At 60.9% G+C, this 20684-nt stretch overlaps 13 protein-coding genes across 13 annotated transcripts; 7 read left to right on the forward strand and 6 right to left on the reverse strand.

Moving 5' to 3' along the window:
• Nucleotides 1–23: 23 nt before the first annotated feature.
• OSTLU_14922 (predicted protein) lies at nt 24–3107 on the reverse strand (the record flags this gene model as incomplete). Its single annotated transcript, XM_001417403.1, has 1 exon — nt 24–3107. The coding sequence occupies one exon, from the start codon at nt 3105–3107 to the stop codon at nt 24–26; it is 3084 nt and encodes a 1027-aa protein (XP_001417440.1).
• A 995-nt stretch (nt 3108–4102) lies between these two features.
• OSTLU_4468 (predicted protein) lies at nt 4103–5653 on the forward strand (the record flags this gene model as incomplete). Its single annotated transcript, XM_001417128.1, has 2 exons — nt 4103–4810; nt 5324–5653. Coding segments are annotated over 2 exons (1038 nt in total), but the record flags the coding sequence as incomplete, so codon positions are not given.
• A 216-nt stretch (nt 5654–5869) lies between these two features.
• Nucleotides 5870–6876, reverse strand: OSTLU_31024 (predicted protein). The gene has a single exon (XM_001417404.1). It carries the CDS (start codon nt 6652–6654, stop codon nt 5920–5922), a length of 735 nt encoding a protein of 244 aa, XP_001417441.1. The 5' UTR covers nt 6655–6876; the 3' UTR covers nt 5870–5919.
• A 352-nt stretch (nt 6877–7228) lies between these two features.
• On the reverse strand, nt 7229–9065 carry OSTLU_49335 (predicted protein; the record flags this gene model as incomplete). Its single annotated transcript, XM_001417405.1, has 2 exons — nt 7229–8120; nt 8208–9065. The coding sequence occupies 2 exons, from the start codon at nt 9063–9065 to the stop codon at nt 7257–7259; spliced, it is 1722 nt and encodes a 573-aa protein (XP_001417442.1). The 3' UTR covers nt 7229–7256.
• Nucleotides 9066–9254: 189 nt separating this feature from the next.
• Nucleotides 9255–10354, forward strand: OSTLU_31027 (predicted protein; the record flags this gene model as incomplete). Its single annotated transcript, XM_001417129.1, has 2 exons — nt 9255–9523; nt 9817–10354. The coding sequence occupies 2 exons, from the start codon at nt 9255–9257 to the stop codon at nt 10352–10354; spliced, it is 807 nt and encodes a 268-aa protein (XP_001417166.1).
• A 90-nt stretch (nt 10355–10444) lies between these two features.
• Nucleotides 10445–10822, reverse strand: OSTLU_31028 (predicted protein; the record flags this gene model as incomplete). The annotated part of the gene is made up of 1 exon (XM_001417406.1): nt 10445–10822. The coding sequence occupies one exon, from the start codon at nt 10820–10822 to the stop codon at nt 10445–10447; it is 378 nt and encodes a 125-aa protein (XP_001417443.1).
• An 825-nt stretch (nt 10823–11647) lies between these two features.
• Nucleotides 11648–13330, forward strand: OSTLU_86934 (predicted protein; the record flags this gene model as incomplete). The annotated part of the gene is made up of 1 exon (XM_001417130.1): nt 11648–13330. The coding sequence occupies one exon, from the start codon at nt 11648–11650 to the stop codon at nt 13328–13330; it is 1683 nt and encodes a 560-aa protein (XP_001417167.1).
• Nucleotides 13331–13494: 164 nt separating this feature from the next.
• On the forward strand, nt 13495–14424 carry OSTLU_92568 (predicted protein; the record flags this gene model as incomplete). Its single annotated transcript, XM_001417131.1, has 1 exon — nt 13495–14424. One exon carries the CDS (start codon nt 13495–13497, stop codon nt 14422–14424), a length of 930 nt encoding a protein of 309 aa, XP_001417168.1.
• Nucleotides 14425–15678: 1254 nt separating this feature from the next.
• OSTLU_37384 (predicted protein) lies at nt 15679–17007 on the forward strand (the record flags this gene model as incomplete). Its single annotated transcript, XM_001417132.1, has 1 exon — nt 15679–17007. The coding sequence occupies one exon, from the start codon at nt 15679–15681 to the stop codon at nt 17005–17007; it is 1329 nt and encodes a 442-aa protein (XP_001417169.1).
• Nucleotides 17008–17085: 78 nt separating this feature from the next.
• Nucleotides 17086–17964, forward strand: OSTLU_31032 (predicted protein; the record flags this gene model as incomplete). Its single annotated transcript, XM_001417133.1, has 2 exons — nt 17086–17413; nt 17468–17964. 2 exons carry the CDS (start codon nt 17086–17088, stop codon nt 17962–17964), a joined length of 825 nt encoding a protein of 274 aa, XP_001417170.1.
• A 106-nt stretch (nt 17965–18070) lies between these two features.
• Nucleotides 18071–18511, reverse strand: OSTLU_37212 (predicted protein; the record flags this gene model as incomplete). Its single annotated transcript, XM_001417407.1, has 1 exon — nt 18071–18511. A coding segment is annotated over one exon (441 nt), but the record flags the coding sequence as incomplete, so codon positions are not given.
• A 403-nt stretch (nt 18512–18914) lies between these two features.
• OSTLU_31034 (predicted protein) lies at nt 18915–19769 on the reverse strand (the record flags this gene model as incomplete). The annotated part of the gene is made up of 1 exon (XM_001417408.1): nt 18915–19769. One exon carries the CDS (start codon nt 19767–19769, stop codon nt 18915–18917), a length of 855 nt encoding a protein of 284 aa, XP_001417445.1.
• A 346-nt stretch (nt 19770–20115) lies between these two features.
• On the forward strand, nt 20116–20628 carry OSTLU_37349 (predicted protein; the record flags this gene model as incomplete). Its single annotated transcript, XM_001417134.1, has 1 exon — nt 20116–20628. One exon carries the CDS (start codon nt 20116–20118, stop codon nt 20626–20628), a length of 513 nt encoding a protein of 170 aa, XP_001417171.1.
• Between the last annotated feature and the right edge of the window lie 56 nt (nt 20629–20684).

The raw sequence follows: 20684 nt of genomic DNA on the forward strand, positions 1-20684 counted from the left end.
GTGTGTTTACGTTTGCGAGAGTTTCAACGCGGCGACGAAGTCGCGGGCGTCGGAGACGCCGCGATGGCTTTGATCGCGTTGCCGCCAGAGAGGTCGCGCGCCAAGGATGGAAGCATCTCTTCGATCGGTCGAATACTGGGCAGCGCGCGCACGCTACCGCTGAGCGGAGAACCACCTCGATTGGCGTCGGCGAGCGGCTGACGAACCGCGCCGAAACCTCCGGCTGGTCGGTTGAGGAGCGCCGCCGTGGATCGTTGCTTTTCGAGCGCTTTTTGCATGTGCATGTCGCGCGTTTCCGTTTGTTCTCGTTCGAGCAGACGCGTTTTCTCGTCGAGATCGGCTTGCGTGTGTTGCAAGTCTTCCCATATCTTCTTCGTTTCTTCCCGTTGGCGATGCAACGTGTCCTTGTAACTCGCGATTTTATTCGTCGCTTGAATGTTCAATAACTCGAGATTACTGATCTTCTCGCGCGCTTCATCAAGTTTATTGCTTAACACTTGCATCTTGGCGTGCTCATCACTTACCGATTTCTCTAAGCGACTGACTTCACGGGAGAATTCTTCCGTCTTTGCGCGGAATTCCGTCGAGAGTGTCTCGTATGCCACGCGCGTCGTCGCCAACTCGTCTCGCATGCGAAGCTCGCGCGCTTGAGTTTCCTTGGCGGTTTCGTTGCTTCGAGACGCGTAATCACGCGCGACTGACTCGGCGGCACGAGCGGACGCGGCTTCGCGTTCGGCTTCAGACATGTTCTTCAACATGTCCAAATACTTTTCGTTGTTCGCTTCCTCCTTTGAACGCGAGCGCTCAATCTCTGCCTTGGCGTACTCCACATCTTGCTTCCATTTTTCTTGCTGCAACGCCGTGGCCGTGAGCTCCGCCTTGAGTGCAGACATTTCTTTCTCCACTTGCACGAGCTGATCCGCCTTTTCTTCCAGTGCCTTGGATCGACCTTCCAAAGTGCCGTGCTCCTTCACGAGCGCTTCGTTTTGGCGTCGGAGATCTTGAAGTTCGGCGCGCGCCTCTCGCTCGCGTTCTTCCGCGGACTTTGCGGCAGCGGTGAACGCGGTGATTTCCATTTGGAACGACTTTGCCTCGGTTTCGCGCTGCACGAGCGCCTTTTCAGACGTAATGAGTTGCACCTTGGTGGCTTCTTCGCAACGCTGCGCGTCGTGCATCTTTTCGAGCGCCTCCTCGCGAGCGGCGGCGGCGTTTTCGAGCGCAACCTTGGACGCGGCGAGTTGCTTGTTGGAGTCTTCCAATTTCGCCTTCAAAGCAACCAGAGACATGTTGGACTTTTCCTTGGCGTCTCGCATGCTCTCACGCTCAGATTGCACCGCCTGCAGAGCGGCGGCGCTCGTCTCCTTGGCGTCGACGACAGCGCTCTCGAGTTCTTTGCGCTCTCGCGCAAAGTTTGCCCTGTCCTCATCTCTTTGTAATTTCGCCTCGCTCAACTTGCTGAACGCCTCTTCGAACTTCGATTGTAGCGTAGCCGTGGCCACGGCCGCTGCCTCACGCTGAGTACGAAGGTTGTCGACTTCGCTCTGGAGTTCGTCGCATTTAGCCGACTTGGCGTCGAGCTCGCGACGCAACAAACTCTCGCGATGGTTGAGTTCGGCAGACTTCGTCTTCGTCACGTCTTCTTTTTCGGCACGCAACGTAGCGATTTGATTCTTCGCTTCGTCGTACTTGGCTTTCAAAGTCGCCACGTGAGCGCCCGACGATTCTCGCGTGGTACGCAACGCGGCGATTTCGGCTTCGAGCGCCTCAATCTTCGTCACCTTGTTTTCTAAGGCGCTCTTAAGCTCCGTTTCGCGACGATGAACCTCGTGCGACGCGGTTTCAATATGGTTTTCTTTATCTTCTCGCGCGGTCTTCAGGGCATTCTTCACCTCTTCATATTTGACTTGAAGCTTGGCGGACGAAACGGTCTTGTCGTTGAGATTGGCGCGAAGCGCATCCACTTGCGCTTGGAGCGCCTTGACTTCGGCGGCTTGAGTCTCCAAATCCGACTTCACTCGCATCATCTCCGCAGCGTCGTTCGAAATATTTGAGTCGCTCGACGGCTTCGCCATCGTTCGCTCTTCTTGCACCGCCGCTCGAAGCTCGGCGATTTCATTCATCGCGTCGTCGTACTTGCTTCGCAACGTCGCCGAATCCTCCACCTTCTTGTTGAGTCGTCCACGAAGCGCCTCGACGTGCGCCTTGAGCGATTCAATTTCTGTGATTTTGACACTCATTTCGGCATCGGTGGCGGTGCGCGTTGAGCGCGCCTCGTTCGAAGCCTCGAGCGCGGCGATGTGCTTCATGGCCTCTTCGTACTTGTTTTGAAGCTTTTCGAGATTCGCAGAAGAGTCTTCGCGCTTGGATCGGAAACCTTCGAGCTCAGCCTCGAGTTCGCACACGCGACGAGATTCCTTCGCCGAAACTTCCGAGAACTTCGTGAGCTGCGATTCGAGCTGACCGAGCTCGATGACGAGTTTGGACTTTTCGCTGACGAGCGCGTCGCGTTGATCCCGCAACTCGCTCGCCGAGCGTCGTGCCTTTTCATTCTCCGCCTTCATCTGCGCCTTATCTTCTTGCCACATCTCCTTGAACTTACTCACCTCTTCGCTCAACTCGTTGATCGTCGTGTTCTTTTCTTCTAAAAGATCGTCAATCTTCTTATCGAACGAGGCTTCCATGTCCGCGAACTTCTTCTCCGCCGCGCGACGCGCCGCCATCGCCGCCGACGCCTTGCTTCGAAGGCTTTCGCACTCCTCCTCGTAATCGCGAACTTGGCACACAAGTTTTTTCTTTTGCCTCTCCATGCGCTCTTCGTTCTCGCGCAAGACTTCAATCTCCACGATTTGATCGCGCTCGCGCGCCTCGGCGCGTTTCGTCTTTTCCCGTTCGGCGCGCAATTCGTCGTTGAGGGCGTTGAACTTTTCCTGACTCGCGCTCATCGCCTCTTGACGTTTGCGCCCTCGCGCCATGATCAACTCCGTCCGCAACGCCCGCGCGTGATTCAACTTCTCCACCGTCTCCCGCGTCCACTCCGCCTCCATGAGCGCCTTCACGCTCGACGGAAAGTAAAACCCCCCAAACCACATCGAGCTCCCGTCTCGCATCGTCAGCGCCACCCCGCTCTCGCCCCATCCCTCGCTCCTCACCTCGATCCGCTCGATCTCTTTATACGCAATCTTCAGCGATATCGGTTTCCCGCTCGATCGCCGCTTCGAGGGCGAGAACAACAGCCCGTCCCGCCTCGTCGCGTCGCTCGTCTCGCAATAAAAGCACGCGTGCCCGCTCGTGACGTACAAATCCCCCGTCCCGCTCGCGATCGGTCCGCCCAGATGCGCCCGGTACGTCTCCACCACCGTCTCGCTCGCGTTCAGCGAGAACAGCGCCCAGACGCCGCCCTTCGCGCGCGACGCGCGCCCGTCGTCCTTTCGTTTCTTGTGGCGCTGCGCCCAGCCCCGCATCTTCGCCTGGCACGCGATGACGCATCGTTTCTGGTGGTCCGTCAGCGATTCGTAGCGTTCCTCGACCGCGAGCAGGTCGCGCGCGGACACCATCGTCGTCGTGTGCGCGCGTTCGCCGTTCGTCGTCGCGCGCGTCGCGCCGTGACGCGTCGCGAATCGCAATCGTCAACCGTGCACGCATTCGTCGCCGCGGTGTCGGTTTGGATCGTTCCCCTCGTCGCGCGTGCCTACTTCCGGGTGTTTTCGCGCGCGCACACCCGGGTGTTTTCGCGCGCGCACACCCGGGTGTTTCGCGCGCGCGCCGCCCGATCCGCCGTCGCGCGTCCCGCGTCGCGACTCGACGGCGCGCCGACGACGCGCGCGCTCGATCGCTCGACCGCTCGACCGCCGGACGACCGCCGCGCGAGGACGAGGACGCGCGACGGCGCGCGCGCGCGACGATGGATGCGCCGCGGCGACCGTCCGGCGGCGGCGACGACGACGACGCGACGACGGCGCGCGCGACGACGACGACGGGCGCGAGCGACGGAAGCGAAAAGTACGTCTCCGCGGCGACGCGGGCGCGACTGCGCGCGCGCGGGATCGACGCGTTGAACGCGATGCAGCTCGCGGTGTGCGAGGCGGCGGTCGGACGACGCGCGGACGCGACGTGTCGAGCGCCGACGGGGAGCGGGAAGACGCTGGCGTACGTGCTGCCGATCGCGAAGATGTTGGAGAGGGCGGCGCGCGACGGATCGGGGGGAGGCGGAGGCGGAGGCGCGGTGCGGGCGATGGTGGTGACGCCGACGCGGGAGCTGGCGAGTCAGGTGCGGACGCAGTGCGAGCGGTACTGCGGGGAGGGGTCGAGCGCGCTGTGCGTGGGAGGGACGAGCGCGAAGGCGCAGGAGGACGCGATTCGTAAGGGTGGGGCGAAGATTGTCGTCGGGACGCCGGGGAGGATGAAGGAATTCATCGATCGGGGGGTGATCGAACCGCGCGCGGTGGAGATTCAGGTGTTGGACGAAATCGACCGCCTCCTCGACGGAGGGTTTGAGGGCGAGATCGACGCGGTGATGCGACCGCCCGGGACGTGTCAGACGCTTTGTTTTTCGGCGACGATCTCTGCGGCGTTGTCGAGATTTTTAGATCGTAAACTCGTGCCCGGGTACGCGGAGGTGGTCGTCGCCGGACGAGGCGGCTCAAACGTGGGCGGGATGGTGGAGCACTTGGCGTACGCCACGAAGTCGGGAGACGACGCCGTCGGATCGGCGGTCGTGGACGCGTTAGAGCACTACGCGGGTGAGCACGTGGATGGGAGAGTCGGTGGTCAGGCGATCGTGTTCACGGAGACAAAGTCCACCGCGGAACGCGTCAGGGCGATGCTGACGAATATGTTGACGACGGTGCGTGCCTTTGAATTTTTCTCTTCTTTTTCGATCGAGTCGGTCGTCGATGACGAACAAACTATTAAGGGATTTATGAGATTGGAATCCGTTCCATGTTCGTACCAATAGACTACAATTCTCCGAGACGCCGACCTTCGAGACGCAGACGCAGACGAGCGCGTTTGTTCAATTTTTTCTCGTCCGAGTTCCAGAGGATTGCATGAATAATTCTTATCTACATTCCCTGAGATACCGGTGATTACACCTTTCAAGATGATGGAACTGCTTTGCGTTAGTTTTTTGACGCGCGCGCTCGCTCGCGTTCGATGGCGATGAAGATACACCTTATTTCACATGTTAGACTGTCGAGATCGAGGGGTGAGGATCCTTCGATCGATGTGCACAACAATTCCGCCGAGCCATCGAATGCGGGCGAGGCAACCGATCTGACCCTCGTGCGCTCGCGATGACTGATTACCTTTTCCTTCTCGCGCGTAGGAATTCGACACTGGCAAACGAACTCGGCGAGTGGCGTCTTTACACGGCGACTTGCCGCAACCGGCGCGCGACGCGACGCTCGCGAACCTTCGCTCTGGCGAAGTCGACGTGCTCGTCGCTACAGACGTCGCCGCGCGTGGTCTCGATTTACCCGGAGTCGAGCTCGTCGTGCACGCAGACATGCCCAAATCTGCAGACACTTACTCGCACCGCGCCGGACGCGCCGGGCGTCCAGGGTGCGCCGTGCCCGGCGTTTCGTTGCTCATCTCCCGACCCGAGCTCGCGTCTGAAATCACGCGCCTCGAGCGCGAAGCCAAGGTTTCGATTCGTCGTCTAGTGTTCATTGGCGAACGCGAACGCGTCGTCGTCACGGGTGACTTGGGCGCGAGCGTTTCCACGCTTGAGCCTGAAAGTCGCGAAAGCGCGCCCGCGAGACGGGACGACAGTCTCATCGCCGACCATTTCGCTCGCTTTGCGGATGACATTCAAAACATCGCGACGTCGAAGAAGAAAGGGAAATCGAAATCGCGCGGCAAATGATTTTTTAGTGCAGTCGTATAGTACTGTGTATTGCAAATAGCGATAGGTAGTCGTGATCAACCGTTCAAACCGCGCAACTGCGCCGCATCCGGCGCGTCGTTCAATAATTCGCGAAGGTGTCGACGATTGCGTCGGCGCTCGCGTTCGTTAACCTTGGACGTGACATCTTTCAGTCGCATCCAGATTCGTTGCGCGCGCGCGCAATTTTCAATGTACGCGCCTTCCGGCGCGTGCTCGGCGAGTTCTTCGATGAAACTCATCACGCCTTGCAGATCCTCCATCACCGGGTCCTCGGGTTCTAGCAGTTTTAAAATTTTCTCATACGTCCTCGCGTCTTCGTCGACGACGTTTCGCCCGTTCCCGCGATTCTCATTCTCAATCTGTTTATTCACCTCTTTAATCAGACGCTTCATGTCCCCGCCTTGCGGCATCGGCGCGTCGTGATCGAGCGCGTACGTCAAACATCCGATGTATCCCTTCTTCGCGCTCTCCGTGACCACCCGCGTATCCCAGGGACAACCGTTTTCTCTCGCCCAAATTAAAACGTGCAAATGGCCGTTGAAGCACGCGCTCCAGCACGTCGACGCGTCCCACGCCACGCCTCGCTCCCGCATCCACCTCAACTGATCCAACGCGCCCTTCCGAGCGCACGCCGCCGTCGTCAACGCGCCGCCGTCGCGTCCCAGCGCGCCCGCGCGCGCCGCGTACCTCGCGCAATCCCAGTGTTCGCCCTCGATCGCCTCCGTCGCCGTCTTCTCGTCCCACGCGCACGCGTGCGTCTCGACGAGCATCGTCAGCATCGCGAGGTTCCCGCGCCGCGCGCACGCCGCCGCCGTCCACGCGTCCGGCGCGTGCGCCGCGCCGTCGTCGTTCAAAAGTTGCTCGACGCGATGCCAATCCGCGGCGCGCGCGGCGACGTTGAGCGCGCTGTCGTGGTCGCTCGCCGGCGCGGGCGCGTCCGGAGACGCGTCGCGCGCGTCTCGCGCGCGGGCGTCGGCGGCGGACATCGCGCGCGCGAGTGCGGGGCGCGAGGGCGCGGCGCGACGCGTCTCCGGAACTGTTCGCCGGAACTGTAACAATGAATCCGAACGGCGATGACGTTCGGACGAGAGAAAATGTCGCGTCGTCGCGTCGCCCGACGCGGGCTTCCGCTTCCCGCGTACTTTGAATCGTTCTCTCGCGCGCGGACGCGCGCGGACGCGGACGCGGACGGACGCGGCGAAGGATGGACGAGGGACGCGACGGCGTCGGCGCGCGCGGCGCGCGGGTGCCCAGTTGGGTGCCGCGATTGGAGCGTCGGCGGCGGATCGCGCGCGCGCGGATGGATGATGCTACAGCGATGGCTACGCGCGCGAGGACTAAGAGCGATCGGGGTGATGATGGAGACGACGTCTCACGCGTCCGTCGGGGACGTCGGCGCGCGCGCGCGGCGTTTGAGTTTGTAATCGACGTACGCGTTCTTCTTCTCCGAGTATCCGGGGATGTAAAAGACGCGCGTGAGCGTGGGACTTCGAGATGGATCGATGAACTTTTCCACGGCGACGTCGATCCATTCGCCCGGGACGAAATCTTTTGAGGCGCTGTGCGCGTTGCCGCGCTCGAATTCGGCTTCGACGAGGAAACGACACGACGAAGGGTCGACGTATTGGTTTGGGTGCGCCCGGTTGTCGTCGTTCAAGCCCTCGGGGGTGTGCGCGGTGCCACCCTTGGAAAAATCGAACGGCATCGGGAGCGCGCCGTCGAAACCAGCCTTGAGGAAACGAAGGCGATACTTGTTCGATGGGAAGTGATAGGAGCTAGGAAATCTGTACCACTCGTCCCCGACGCACACGTCGACGGTGGCGTCGTCGCCGCCCGCGGCGAATTCCTCGGCGAGCCACGCCGGCCAGGCGTTCCCGTTCGCGCGCGATGACGGCATCGGCAGCGCGTGATACATCTTCGCCGGCGCGCCGTAATATTGCAGCAAAGCCGCGGTGCGCGACAGCGAAAGCACCATGACGGTGAGGACGCAGCCGCAGACGCCGACGACGACGCCGAGTTTAACGACGCGCGATTTCCCGAACGCGTGCGCGTTGAGACCCAACGCACTTTCGGCGAGCGCACCGACCGTAATCGCCGCGCTCAAGCACAGGCACGGATAAATCATGTACAAAAACCGTTCCTCCTTGTGCGGAATCCAAGTGAAGAAGGCGGTGACGATTGGAAACGGCGAGCACACGGCAATCATGGCGCGCCAATTGTTCCTGTACGCGCGAATCTCCGCGAGCGCCGTCTTCGCGTCGCACTTTTTTGTTTTCAACAGCTTCCGCATGCGCAAAGCCTTAACGGCCACGGCCAAAGCGACGGCGAACGGGGCGAAGATGGCGAGCGCGGCGGCGAGTTGAAAATTCAACGCCAGATTCTTCGCGTAAAACGTCGCGCTCTCCGTGCCGTACAAATCGCTCTTCCCACTCGCGACGTTATACTTTAGCAAATTGTACACCGAACTGACGATTTTCCAACCTCCCGACCGTGATATGTCGTTATACATGTACGTATCGCACGCCACCGAAATCGCCGCCGAAATCGCCGTCGCCGCGACCACGCACCCGAAAACCGCCCAGAACCCGATCGCGTGCACCGCGCACAACCCGAACGGCACCACCGCGATCCCGCTGAACGGCCACCCGAACACGACCGCCACGACGCACGCCACGCACGCCCGCCTGTGCTCGCCTCGCAGCGTCGCCGCGCACGCCGCCGTCACGCACGTCATCGCGAACGAGCTCGGCAGCATCGCCGTCGACGCGATCGCCATCCCCGAGCTCGTCGCCAGTATCATCATCAACACCGACCCCACCAGCGCCTTCCGCGCGCGCACCGCGCTGACGAGCGCCGCCTCCGCGCACGCGCTCGCCAGTCCCAGCGTCCCGCGGCCGCACGCGAACGCCGCGCGTCCCGCGTCCTCGCCGAGCGCCCATCGCGCCGCCCGCACCGGGGCGTAGTGCAGGAATAAATACGCGTACGACCGCAGCGCGTACGCGCTCCCGTGCTCCCACGTCTGCAGGCCGTGGCCGTGCGTGAGCGCGTGCAGCGGTTCCCAGTAGTTGAACGCCTCGTCGCAATCGAACGTCGTCGCGTTGACGATCGCGCCGAGCGCGCGGAAGGCGACGATGACGCACAGCGCGGTCGCGAACGCGTCGCGCTCGCGCGGCGCGCGCATCGCGCGCGCGTGTGACGCGGCGTCGCGGTCGCCGTCGTGCATTCGTATATGTGTATTCAGTGAGGCGATATATATAGTACAGTACGTGTTGCATCCCGTATTTAACCGCGCGCGTTCGATAGAGGTCGCGCGCGCGCGCGCGCGACGCCACACCGTCGCGCGCGAGCGTCGACGAGACGCGCTGGCGCCATGAGCGCGTCGTTCGAAGAGTCCGTCATCGCCCTCAAGAGCATGTTCCCCGATCTCAGCGAAGTCGTCGTTCGCGCGACGCTCGAAGCGCGAGACGGACACATGGAGAGCGCGGTGGAGAAGCTGTTGGCGATGAGCCGTCGCGGAAGCGGGAACGGCTCGAGCGCGCACGGAGGCGGGCGAAACGGTGGACAAGAATACGGCGGTGCGAGATTCGGCGCGCCGGGGGCGGTCGGGATGTCGCCGAGCGCGACGGGGGGGAGAAACGGGTGCGTAGTGGTGACCTCGCGATATCGCGATTCGATGGTGGAAAGACGCGCGTGCGGCGCGCGCGAGCGTGGGTTTGACCGCGAGGGGACGCGAAACGGTGGTGAAGATTACGTGCGATCGAACGGTGCGGTCGCTGAGGGCGCGGAAGGGCGTTGGTGGGATGAACATGGACGATCTATCGAGTTTGGGCGATCGCGCTGGCGGGCGGCGACGCGGCGGGGCGAGGTCGAGTGGCGAACGCTCGAGCGATGCGGCGATGATGACTGACGACGGCGATGTTGCGATGATACAGACAAGGATTCGGTAACGGTGGTGGAGGGATGGGGAGTAATGACTTTTATTCCAACGTGCCGCCGCCGAGGGAGGATGAGGACTCGCTGTGGGGCTGGCTCACGGGCGACGACGATTACCTGAATTCTCGCGGACGAACGGGGCAACAGGATGAGACGTGGAATTGGATCGCGAACCAGATGTCGTATTTGGCGCTCGAAGTTTCGACGCAAATCAAAGGCGTGACGGACGCCATCGCGGAGGAGATTTTGGGTCCGCCCGAGGAAGAGTTAGGGGAGGAAGTCGAGGACATTACGGAGGAAGAACGAGAGCGCGCGGACGTCGTTTCCGGTGGCATGGCGATACAAGCGAACCGACGTACGACGCAGCCGAAGAGTGAGCCGAAACCAAAACCGAAAAAGCCGATGCGATCTTCGCAGGAGGAATACGACGACGACGAAGACGACGCGCTGGGGGGTATTTTGAACTTGCTCGGATTAGAGGACGACTTGGACGACGACGAGCAGTACGTTCGTCGCGATTCGAAGAAGGATAAGTGAGCGAGATTTCAATTGTTTTTAGCCAGCGATTTGTTATTTCATATTCAGCACTCTCCTCACACAGAAAGGGGACGCCGAACCTAAGAAACTCTACGCGTCGAGCGCCAAGTCCCGAACGTCCGCGCACGCGCCCTCAATGGCGGATTGAAACGACGAAGTGCTATCCATGCTCGATCGCGGCGCGCGCGCCGTGATCGATTTCGAAGATATCGTCGACTGCGGGTCCAGATTCGAATCGATCGTGGATTTTTCAAATCGAATCTTCACCGCCGCCGCCTCGCGCGCTCGCCGCCGCCGTCGCTTCTTCTGCAACTGCCTCAAACGTTCCTTCGCCTCCTCCGCCTCCTTCGCTTCGACGAGCTTGTGGAGCTCGTCGAAGTACTCTTTATCGGTCTTTTTCCGCGGCGTGGCGTCGACATCGACGGAATCGTTCCATTGCGGCTTCCCCGCGCGCCGAGGCGGTTCCATCGAGACGCCGCCGGAAATCGCCGCCGCGCGCGCCGCGCGTCTCTCACGACTCCTCTTCGCGAGCACCGCCGTGCGTCGCGCGTGACGCTTTCGCGCGCGCATCACAGAAACATCCACCGGCGTCTTCTCCCGCCCGACCGACGCGATCGGGACTTCCCCATCGCGATCCTTCTCCGCGTCGACTTCGTTGACTCGCGTTGACCGCGCCGCGCCCGCCGCCTCCGCGCGCCTCACCTCCACCGCCCGCACCCCCACCGCGGGTCGCGGTCGCACCGCGCACGCGATCCCTCGCGTTTTCCCAACCACCCGCGCCGCTCGCTCGCGCTCCATCAGCGCCCTCTTCACCGCTCGAAGCTCGCGTTCTCGTCGTTCGCACGCCTCGCACGCCGCCTCCGCCTGCGCGCTCGCGCTCCGCGTCTCCACCACCGCCTCCTCCGTCCCGACGTTCGCCGCCCGCGCCTCCGCCGCGCGTTCGATCGATCGTCGTCGCGCCTCCGCCGCGTCCGCGCGCGCCATCTCTCGCACGGCGTCCATGAACGCGTCCATCGTCGCGCGCGCGCTCGGGACGCGAACAGTCGCGTCGAGTCGCGTCGCGCCGTCGCGCGCCTCGAACCACGCGCGCGCGCCCTCGTCGACGCGCGACGTCGACGCGCGCATCGTTCGCTCGCGTTCGCGGGCGCGTCGCGCGCGCCCGCGCGTCGCGTCGCGCTGTGCGGCGCCGCGCGCGCGATTGTTGACCGCGGCGACCGACCGCGACGCATCGACACGACGCGACGCGCGATGCTCGGACGCGCCGCGCGGCGGATGGCGCGAGACGCGACGGCGATGGCGCGCGCGGACGCGTCGTGGCGCGCGGCGCGCTCGATCCGACGTCGCGACCGCGCGAGCGACGCGTTCGAGCACGACGCGCCGTTCGCGACGCGCGCGGCGAAAGAGGTCGAGTGGCGACTGGTCACGCGCGACGGCGTGACGACGACGGCGGGCGCGGACGGGGAGACGTACGTCAAGGTGGCGCCCGAGGCGCTGACGGCGCTGGCGGCGCGCGCGGTGCGAGACGTGAGCCATCTGTTGCGTCCGGGACACTTGAAACAGTTACGAGGGATACTGGACGACCCGGAGGCGTCGAAGAACGATCGATTCGTGGCGTTGGAGCTGCTGAAGAACGCGTGCGTGGCGGCGGGAATGGTTCTACCGGGATGCCAAGACACGGGAACGGCGATCGTGATGGGGAAGCGCGGAGGAAGGGTGCTGACGGATGGGGAGGACGAACGCGCGCTGAGCCGCGGGGTGTACGATACGTACAAAACGACGAATTTGCGCTACTCGCAAGTGGCGCCGTTGACGATGTTCGAGGAGAAGAACACTGGATCGAACCTTCCGGCGCAGATCGATCTGTACGCGACGAAGGGTGATGAGTATCACTTTCAGTTTATGACGAAGGGCGGCGGAAGCGCGAACAAGACGTTTTTATTCCAGCAAACCAAAGCCGTGCTCAACGAGGCGAGTTTGCTGTCGTTTTTGGAAGAAAAGATTAAAAACATCGGTACGAGCGCGTGTCCGCCCTATCACTTGGCTATCGTCATCGGTGGACTGAGCGCGGAGCAAAATTTGAAGACGGTGAAGATGGCGAGCGCGCGGTATTACGACAACTTGCACACCTCCGGGAACGAACTCGGGCGCGCGTTCAGAGACCTGGAGTGGGAAGAAAAGATCCACAAGTTGACACAAACCATGGGCATTGGCGCGCAATTCGGCGGGAAATACTTTTGTCACGACGTGCGCGTGATTCGCCTACCGCGTCACGGCGCCTCGTGCCCCATCGGCCTCGGCGTTTCGTGCTCGGCCGATCGACAAGCGCTCGGGAAGATCACAAAAGACGGCGTGTTCATAGAGGCGCTGGAAACGGATCCGAGCAAGTACCTTCCCGACGTACGAGAGGACAATCTGTCCAACGAAGTCGTGCACGTCGATTTGAACCGGCCGATGTCTGAGATTTTGGCGACGCTGAGCGCGTGCGAGGTGACGACCCGGCTCACGCTCACCGGTCCCCTCGTCGTCGCCCGCGATATTGCGCATGCAAAGTTAAAAGAACAGCTCGACCGCGGCGAGGATTTACCCCAATACATGAAGGATCACGCGGTGTATTACGCCGGTCCCGCGAAGACGCCCGAAGGCATGGCGAGCGGTTCCTTCGGTCCCACCACCGCCGGTCGCATGGACTCTTACGTCGATCAATTCCAAGCCGCCGGCGGTTCCATGGTCATGCTCGCCAAAGGCAATCGTTCCGCCGCCGTCACCCGCGCCTGTAAAACCCACGGCGGTTTTTACCTCGGCTCCATCGGCGGCCCCGCCGCGATTCTCGCTCAAAACAACATCAAAAAAGTCGACGTCCTCGAGTTCCCCGAGCTCGGCATGGAGGCCGTGTGGAAGATTCAGGTCGAGAATTTCCCCGCCTTCGTCGTCGTCGACGACAAGGGCCACAATTTCTTTTTAAAGTGGACCGGATAGCGTCTTGAAATCCCGCGCTCGCGCCGCCTCCAGCCCCGCGCCCCGCACACCTCGACGCGTGCCCGACGATGCCGCGCACCGCCGACGACGACGCGCGCGCGCTCGCGCATCGCGACGTCAACGCCGCGACGGAGACGAACGGAGACGCGATGTGCGACGCCGCGATGAAACCGAACGACGAAAAGGACGCGCGCGACGACGACGCGGGCGCAGACGACGACGCGGGGATTCAAAATCAAAATCTGGCTGTTGACGACGCGTCGAAGGATGACGACGCGACGACGATGATCGACGCGAAGCGCGCGCGAGAAGAAACCGAGGAAGAGGCGAAAGACGCGCGGGGAAAGGCGAAATCGCGACACGGGAAGGAACGCGCGGCGAGAGAGATGGATTTGCAGACGCTGCCAGAGGCGTTGGGAGAGTGGAAGACGAACGCGGAGCTCGAGTTGGGGAATTTGTGGACGAGACAGCGCTTGCGATTGTTGGATTGGTTCGAGACGAAGTCGGCGATTAATAAGTGCATCGTGTCGTGTCCGGCGTCGGCGTTGAGAGAGAAGATGCGGGCGTTGAGAGACGACGGGGTGTACGGGAGTTCGATGATTCCGTATTTGCAACTGTTGCGAGACGTCTTCGACGAGACGGATCAGTACAAGGATGATTTGGATGAGGAATTGGATTTTAATGATTTTTTCGACGACGACGACGACGAGTCTGAAGATGACGAATCTGAAGATGACGATTCCGAAGACGACGAATCTGAAGACTCAGCTGAGGAGATTCCGGTCGTCTCTCGCGCGCCTCGCGCCGAAGCCGCCGCCGAGCCTCCTCAACGCGCGGGCGCCTCTCGATCAGCGCCGAGCACTGAAGAGATGGACGAAATCAAGATCAAGTTTAGTAAATTCACCCAATTCCTCGGTCAATACTTCTCCGAGAAGCGTCTCGAGGTGGAGAACGTCGTCGAAATAGTCGATCACGCGGCCCGAGCCGGCTTCGACGACCCCCAAGAAGTGAACAAGTTTTTAGAAGTCATGCAAAAGCAGAACAAGATCATGTACGACCAGTCCGAGTCTCAGTGGACGGTGTACATCTTGTAGCCCTAGCGAGTAGCCTTTGTCATCACATTCAATCATTACTGAAAAAAATTCAAAAATTCGAACGCGACAGACGGCACATCCCGTCGTCAGATGTCCGCCGCGACGAAAGCCGCCGAGCGCGACGCCCTGGAGCGACTCCAGCGCGACGTGCGCAAGCACGCGCGCGACGAGAGCGTCGAGATCGATGCCGCGCGCGGCTGGCGCGTTACGTTTACCGAGCGCAAAACGGGCGCGCAAGCGGGGACATTTTACAAAGAGTTTTACGCCCCCGACGGCACGCGGTTTCGAAGCGCCAAAGAAGTCTGCGCGCACGTCCAACAGATTCGAGGGATGAAGCGTAAAGCGCTGAAAGCGAGCGCGGGATCGGGAAAGGAGAAAGGAAGCGGGAAGGGCGATGGAAAGGCGAAACGGGGGAGGCCGAGCGCGAGCGCGGAAACCGAGAACGAGGCGGACGCGCTGGAGAAACTGTACGCGTACGTGAAGAACACGGCTGGTCGTGATATACGTCATCACGGTTGGGGCGTGGTGTTCGTGGAGCGGAAGTCGGGGGCGCTGGCTGGGCAGGTGTATAAAGACTACTTGACGCCGTGCGGGAACAAAGTACGGTCGATGAAGGAGGTGATGGTGTACTTGGCGGGGGTGAAGTCGCCGCAATCGAAAAAGAAGATTCGTCGTGACGATGGGAGCGTGGAGGAGGAGATGGAGGCGGAACCGACCGAGGCGGAGCTTCAAGCGTTGGAAATGAAGATTACAGAAGAGCACGCGGCGGCGATTACCAGAGCCGTGCCAGCGTTACCGGCGCGCACGCAATCCGTGCAAGTGACTGGCCTAGAATTAGACGATGATATGGATGAGGATCGGTTGCTTGTTGAATTTAGCAACATCACCGGACTCGAACCGGTGTATGAAACCTTGGAAGAGCTGCGGGAAATGGTGAATAAAGAGCGCGCTCGGGCGGCGGCGAAAAACGAGGCGATGGAGTTCAATTTCAAGCCGCCAACGACGCGCGCGCCGCGACCTTCTCTCGAAGCGCTGCCAAATGGGCTGAGCTACGCCGCGAAGGAAGTCGATGAGACGAAGAAGGCGGATCAGTTGGCGTTAATTCAACGCTTTCAGAAGGAAAGCAAAATCATGAATAAGCTTGGAGATGCTTCCAAAGCCGATTGGAGAGGTGAAGCGCGCGTACCGAAAGTTTTGGGAGACACATCGGTTCCGGATGTTGTGCGTGGGGGTACGCGCGCCGGAGCGACGCCCATGATTGCGGGAACGGCGGCGGAAATCAAACTTTTACCGAGCACGACTGAGATTGATTACGACGGCGCTGAGGACAGGCCTCCGTTCGATCCCACTGATACGAGCTCGGTGACGACGCTCAAGGCAGCCATGCATACATCAACGGCGCCGGATGAAGTGCGGTGTCGCGAAGATGAGCGCGCGAAAGTGATCGATTTGATTCAAGGGTGCTTGCGTGATCACAAACCGGGCAGTCTGTATCTCGCCGGACTGCCAGGGACGGGGAAAACACTCACGCTCAAAGACGTTCAGAGAACAACGGAAAGATGGGGTATCGTAGGTAAGACTCGACCCCGTGTAGCTTTCATCAACTGCATGTCCGTGCACAACGCCAAAGATATTTTTGGAGTCGTTTTAGATCAACTTGGCGAAAGAGTTGCATCTGAAGACCGAGCGCCAAGCGTGGGATCCATAGAATACAGCAATATCCCAGAAGTCGTGGCGTTGAGAAGAGTAGTGACTTCGATGAACGGTGGAATGTGCATCATTCTGCTCGATGAGATGGATCAACTCGAAACACGAGATCAAGAGGTTTTGTACGAGCTGTTTGCTTTGCCCGCACTCAAGGGATCACGATGCGTTTTAGCGGGAGTCTCCAACGCGATCAATCTCACCGATCGCGTGCTGCCTAGATTGCGCGCTCGTGGATGCGAGCCTGCACTCGTAACGTTTTCTGCGTACGATGCCAAGCAGCTCAAGGTATTGCTGAAACAGCGCCTCGCGGCGCTTCCATTCAAGGCTTTCGAGGACTCTGCGTTGGAATTGTGTTCGCGGAAAGTAGGCGCGGCGACGGGCGACATGCGAAAGGCGCTCAACGTGTGCGCCACCGCCGTCGACATATGCGTGCAAGAAGCGACGAAGATCTCAGAGGATGGTAGCGAAGCGCCCGCCTCGGCCAAGGGCACTGTGAAGATTTCCCACATGGCGCGCGCGCTTTCAAAAACGTACGCATCGCCAGTCGTGGACTCAATCCGGGCATTGCCGCAAATGCAACAGATGGTCCTGTGTTCGGCGATAAAACTTTTGAGCAGTACGCACGCCATGGAGACGACGTTAGGGGCTTTGCATGATCGATACGTCATCACTTGCAAGACAGCCGGTGTCAAGGATCTATCTCAAGGTGAGTTCCACAACATGTGCAGCGCGCTCTCGGATCATTGTTTGGTTAAGATTGGGAATGCGAGTAACGATCGATTGCGCAAGCTACGATTGCTCGCCACGCGAGATGATGTGGAGTTTTCACTCCAAGGTGTGAACTTCTTCCGCAACTTATTAGGGATCAACGAGTAGACTCGTTGATTGTACATACAATTCGAGACGCGATTCGACGTCGTCAAACGAGGCGCACCACACAAAACGACACGCCAAATGAAAGCTTCTCTCCTCCGACCATTGACATTGACCGCTCGACTTCGCGCTGTGCATCGCGTTAAGCCGCGTCTCAACACCGCTCGCTCGCTCGTCACTCGAGCCGACGCGACAGACCAATCAGGATCAGGCGCCTTCGTGCGAGGCCAAGCTCAGTTCTCGAAATTTTACCCAAGCGAAGCGCGCGATTTCACGTTCTCGAGACACGTGATGCTCGCCGTCGACGGCACACATGCCTCTGAAGACGCCGCACGATGGGTCATTCAAAATGTCGTTCGCTCTGGAGATCTCCTGCACTTGATCCACGTCGCCGTTCCGGAATCGTTCGGTACGCTGCGTCGCGCGACGTTGTTCACTCGGAGAGACTGACCAAAACGACAAGGAGTTTACTACCTGGGCGCTCCCGGAACGGAGATCGCAGGAAGCGAGCTGGATTGGGAACGTAAAGACGAATTCTGGGCGAGTTGCATCCGCAGAACCGAACGCATGCTCGACGGCACCGTCACCCACATCATCGGCGAAGACGCCGACGCAGGGGAAGAGATGACGCCGTTTCGTCCGCCCATCGAACTCGATTGCATCTTGGATCAAACCTGGTACGCGTCACTTGATATACGTAACGCATATTTATCAACCTTCGACAGGGAGCCCGTTGGCGAGGTTTTACTCAACAAAGCGAAAGAGTCCAACGCCGAAATTCTCGTCGTCATCAAGCATCATAAGAGCTGGGTCCAAAAAATTTTCTCGGGATCGGTGAGCGAGTACCTGATCGACAAATCTGAGATCCCCATCCTCGTGTTTCCAGCCGCGATGCCCGCGTCTTCGGAAGACTTGATCTTAGGCGACGAAGACGATCAAAGTTCCAAAGGCGCGCGTTGATAACTTCATTTCATTACAAAGATCCGTCATGAGATGAGAAAATGACCGAAACGATGCGAAAGAATCAAGACGAAATGTTTGAGCGCGGTTCGATTACACGCCGCGCTTAGTGGGCGAGGATTTCGCGCACGTACTTGTACGAGTTACTCCACACAGCCTTGCAAAGATCGATGGGCAAGCACTCTTGTTTGTTCTTGATGTTCTTGTCCGCACCATTTTGTAGCAAGAGATTGACGATTTCCACGTGTCCACGCATCGCCGCCCAGTGCAGCGCGGTGTTGTCGCCCATATCCAGCGCGTCCACGTCCGCGCCTTGCTCGAGCATGAACTTCACCGTGTGATAGTGTCCGTTGTGCGCCGCGCGCTGCAACCCAGTATCTTTCATCAATCCGCTCTGTTGAATGTCAGCGCCTTCGTTGAGCAACAGTTCGACAACCTTCGTGTGCCCGTTGCCCGCCGCGAGCACGAGCGGAGGATCCCCGCAGTGGTCGCACTCGTTAATCGGCGCGCCTTCGTGGATGTGCTCCTTCACCCAGTCGTAATAGCCATCGACGCAGTCGCGCCAAATATTGGATTTTTCCGGGATGAATCGTCCGGTCTGCGATGCGTTCGCGTTCGTTCGTCAGTCGTCGACTCGGGAATCGCGCACGAGGGGCCTCGGACGCGCGGACGCGATCCAGCGTCGTCGCCTTTGCGCGCCTTCGCCCGCGTCGCGAGTTTCACGCACCACGAGGTCGAACGGCATCGTGTTTTCTCGGTTTCTGTCGCCGTGTCGGGCGCGCGTGTGTGCAGCGCGCGCGCGCGCGTTCGCCCGCCTCGAAATGCGCGAGCCACTTTCAGCCGTTTTTTTGCCGTTTTTTCACTCGAGCAAAACTCTCTCAGAAACGAGCGTTGTATTAAACCGAGGCAAACTAACGAGAAATGCGAAAGTACTAATCGAGAGCGCGATATCACTTGGAGGGATCGATCAACTTCTTCGGCGGCCGAGCCGCCTTTTCGTCGACGCCGCTCGTGCCGAAGCGTCTACGCAAGACAGCCAAGACGTCGGACATCGGCACGCCTTGCTTGTTCAACATCACCATTGAGTGATAGAGCACGTCCGCCATTTCGTTCGTCGCCGCTTCCTTGCCTTCGTTTTCCTCCCACGTCTGGCACAACTCTCCCGCTTCTTCGCGAATCTTCTTACACAACAGCTCGGGGTTATCCAACAGCCTTCGAGTCCACGAGGGCTTGACGTCGTCCGCCACAGCCTCCACCCTTCGCGCCTCAATCGTCGCCTCCAACTCATACAACGTCGTCAGCGCCTCCTCCGCCGCGTGTCGACCCCCATCGACCTTCGCCGCCGCTCCATCCCTTCCATCGACCCGCTTATAGTAACACGTGTGCGCGCCCGTGTGACACGTCGGCCCCGTCGGGACGCCCAAATAAATCAAACTATCCCGGTCGCAGTCCACGTGCACGGATTCAACGCCGATGAAATTACCGCTCGTCTCTCCCTTGCACCACAGTTCCGAGCGACTGCGGCTCCAGAACGTCGCCTTGCGATTCCGAAGCGTGTACGCCACCGCGTCCCGGCTCGCGAAGCCCTGCATCAAGATAGCGCCCGTGTCCACGTCCTGCGCGATCGCGCACACCAGCCCTTTATCGTCGTACTTCAGCGAGTCCAGGAACGCGTTCAACTGCGTCTCGTCGACCGCGACGTCCGCGCCGAGCGCGATCGCGCGACGAGCGTTCGCGCGCGCGACGACGCGCGCGCGCGTCGAGCCGCCGAACGCTGGTTGACGCGCGCGCGCGCCGCGCGGCATCGCCCGCGTCGGGGCGAGCGCGCGCGTCATGATCGTGACCTCGCGCGCGCGCGCGTCCGAGCGACGAAGCGAGACGTCGAGCGCGCGCGACGCGACGCGCGTGCGTGCGTCGGGCTTTGTCGGGACGCGCCGCGACGTGACTTTACGACGCGCGCGCGCGATGCTTCGCGCGGCGCTCCGCGCGCGCGCGGTGCGACTTCGCGCGCTCGATCGCGCGTCCATCGCCGATCGCGCGCGTCGCGAAGACGGTCGCGCGCGTCGGCAGCGCGCGCCGAGGCGTCGTCCGCGAGTCGTCGCTTTTTCGACCGGCGAGCGCGCGAGCGAGGAGAGCGTCGACGAGGCGCGCATGCGGCGCGCTTTGGCGCTCGCCCTCGACGCTGGGTCGCAGGGCGAAGTGCCGATCGCGGCCGTGCTCGTGGACGCGACGACGGGGGAGGTGGTGGCGGAGGCGGCGAATCGCTGCGAGCGGGACGGCGACCCGACGGCGCACGCGGAGATGCTATTGATACGACTGGGCGCGGAAAAACTCGGAGGATGGCGACATTTGAAGCGCACGAGAATGTATGTGACGCTAGAGCCGTGCGCGATGTGTGCGGGGGCGATATTGCAGAGTAGAGTGGGAGGGGTGACGTACGGGGCGCGAAACGCGCTGCTCGGCGCGGATGGAAGCTGGGCGGCGCTGCTGCGAAACGAGGATGTGGGAGGAAGCGAGCGGGCGCCTGTGCGCGCGCATCCGTTCACGCCGGACTTGGACGTAAAGGGAGGCGTGCTCGCAGAGGAGACGGGGGAGGCGATGCGAGAATTTTTTAGGCGACGGCGAACGCTCGGCGCGTACGACGGCGAAACCGCGTCGAGCTGACTTTGTTTGTGTATTGTTGTACACAAGTTTGTGTAGTGTATTGTATTGTAGCATTG

The sequence above is a fragment of the Ostreococcus lucimarinus genome, chromosome 4, assembly GCF_000092065.1.
Source record: "Ostreococcus lucimarinus CCE9901 chromosome 4, complete sequence".
Taxonomy (NCBI): domain Eukaryota; kingdom Viridiplantae; phylum Chlorophyta; class Mamiellophyceae; order Mamiellales; family Bathycoccaceae; genus Ostreococcus; species Ostreococcus sp. 'lucimarinus'.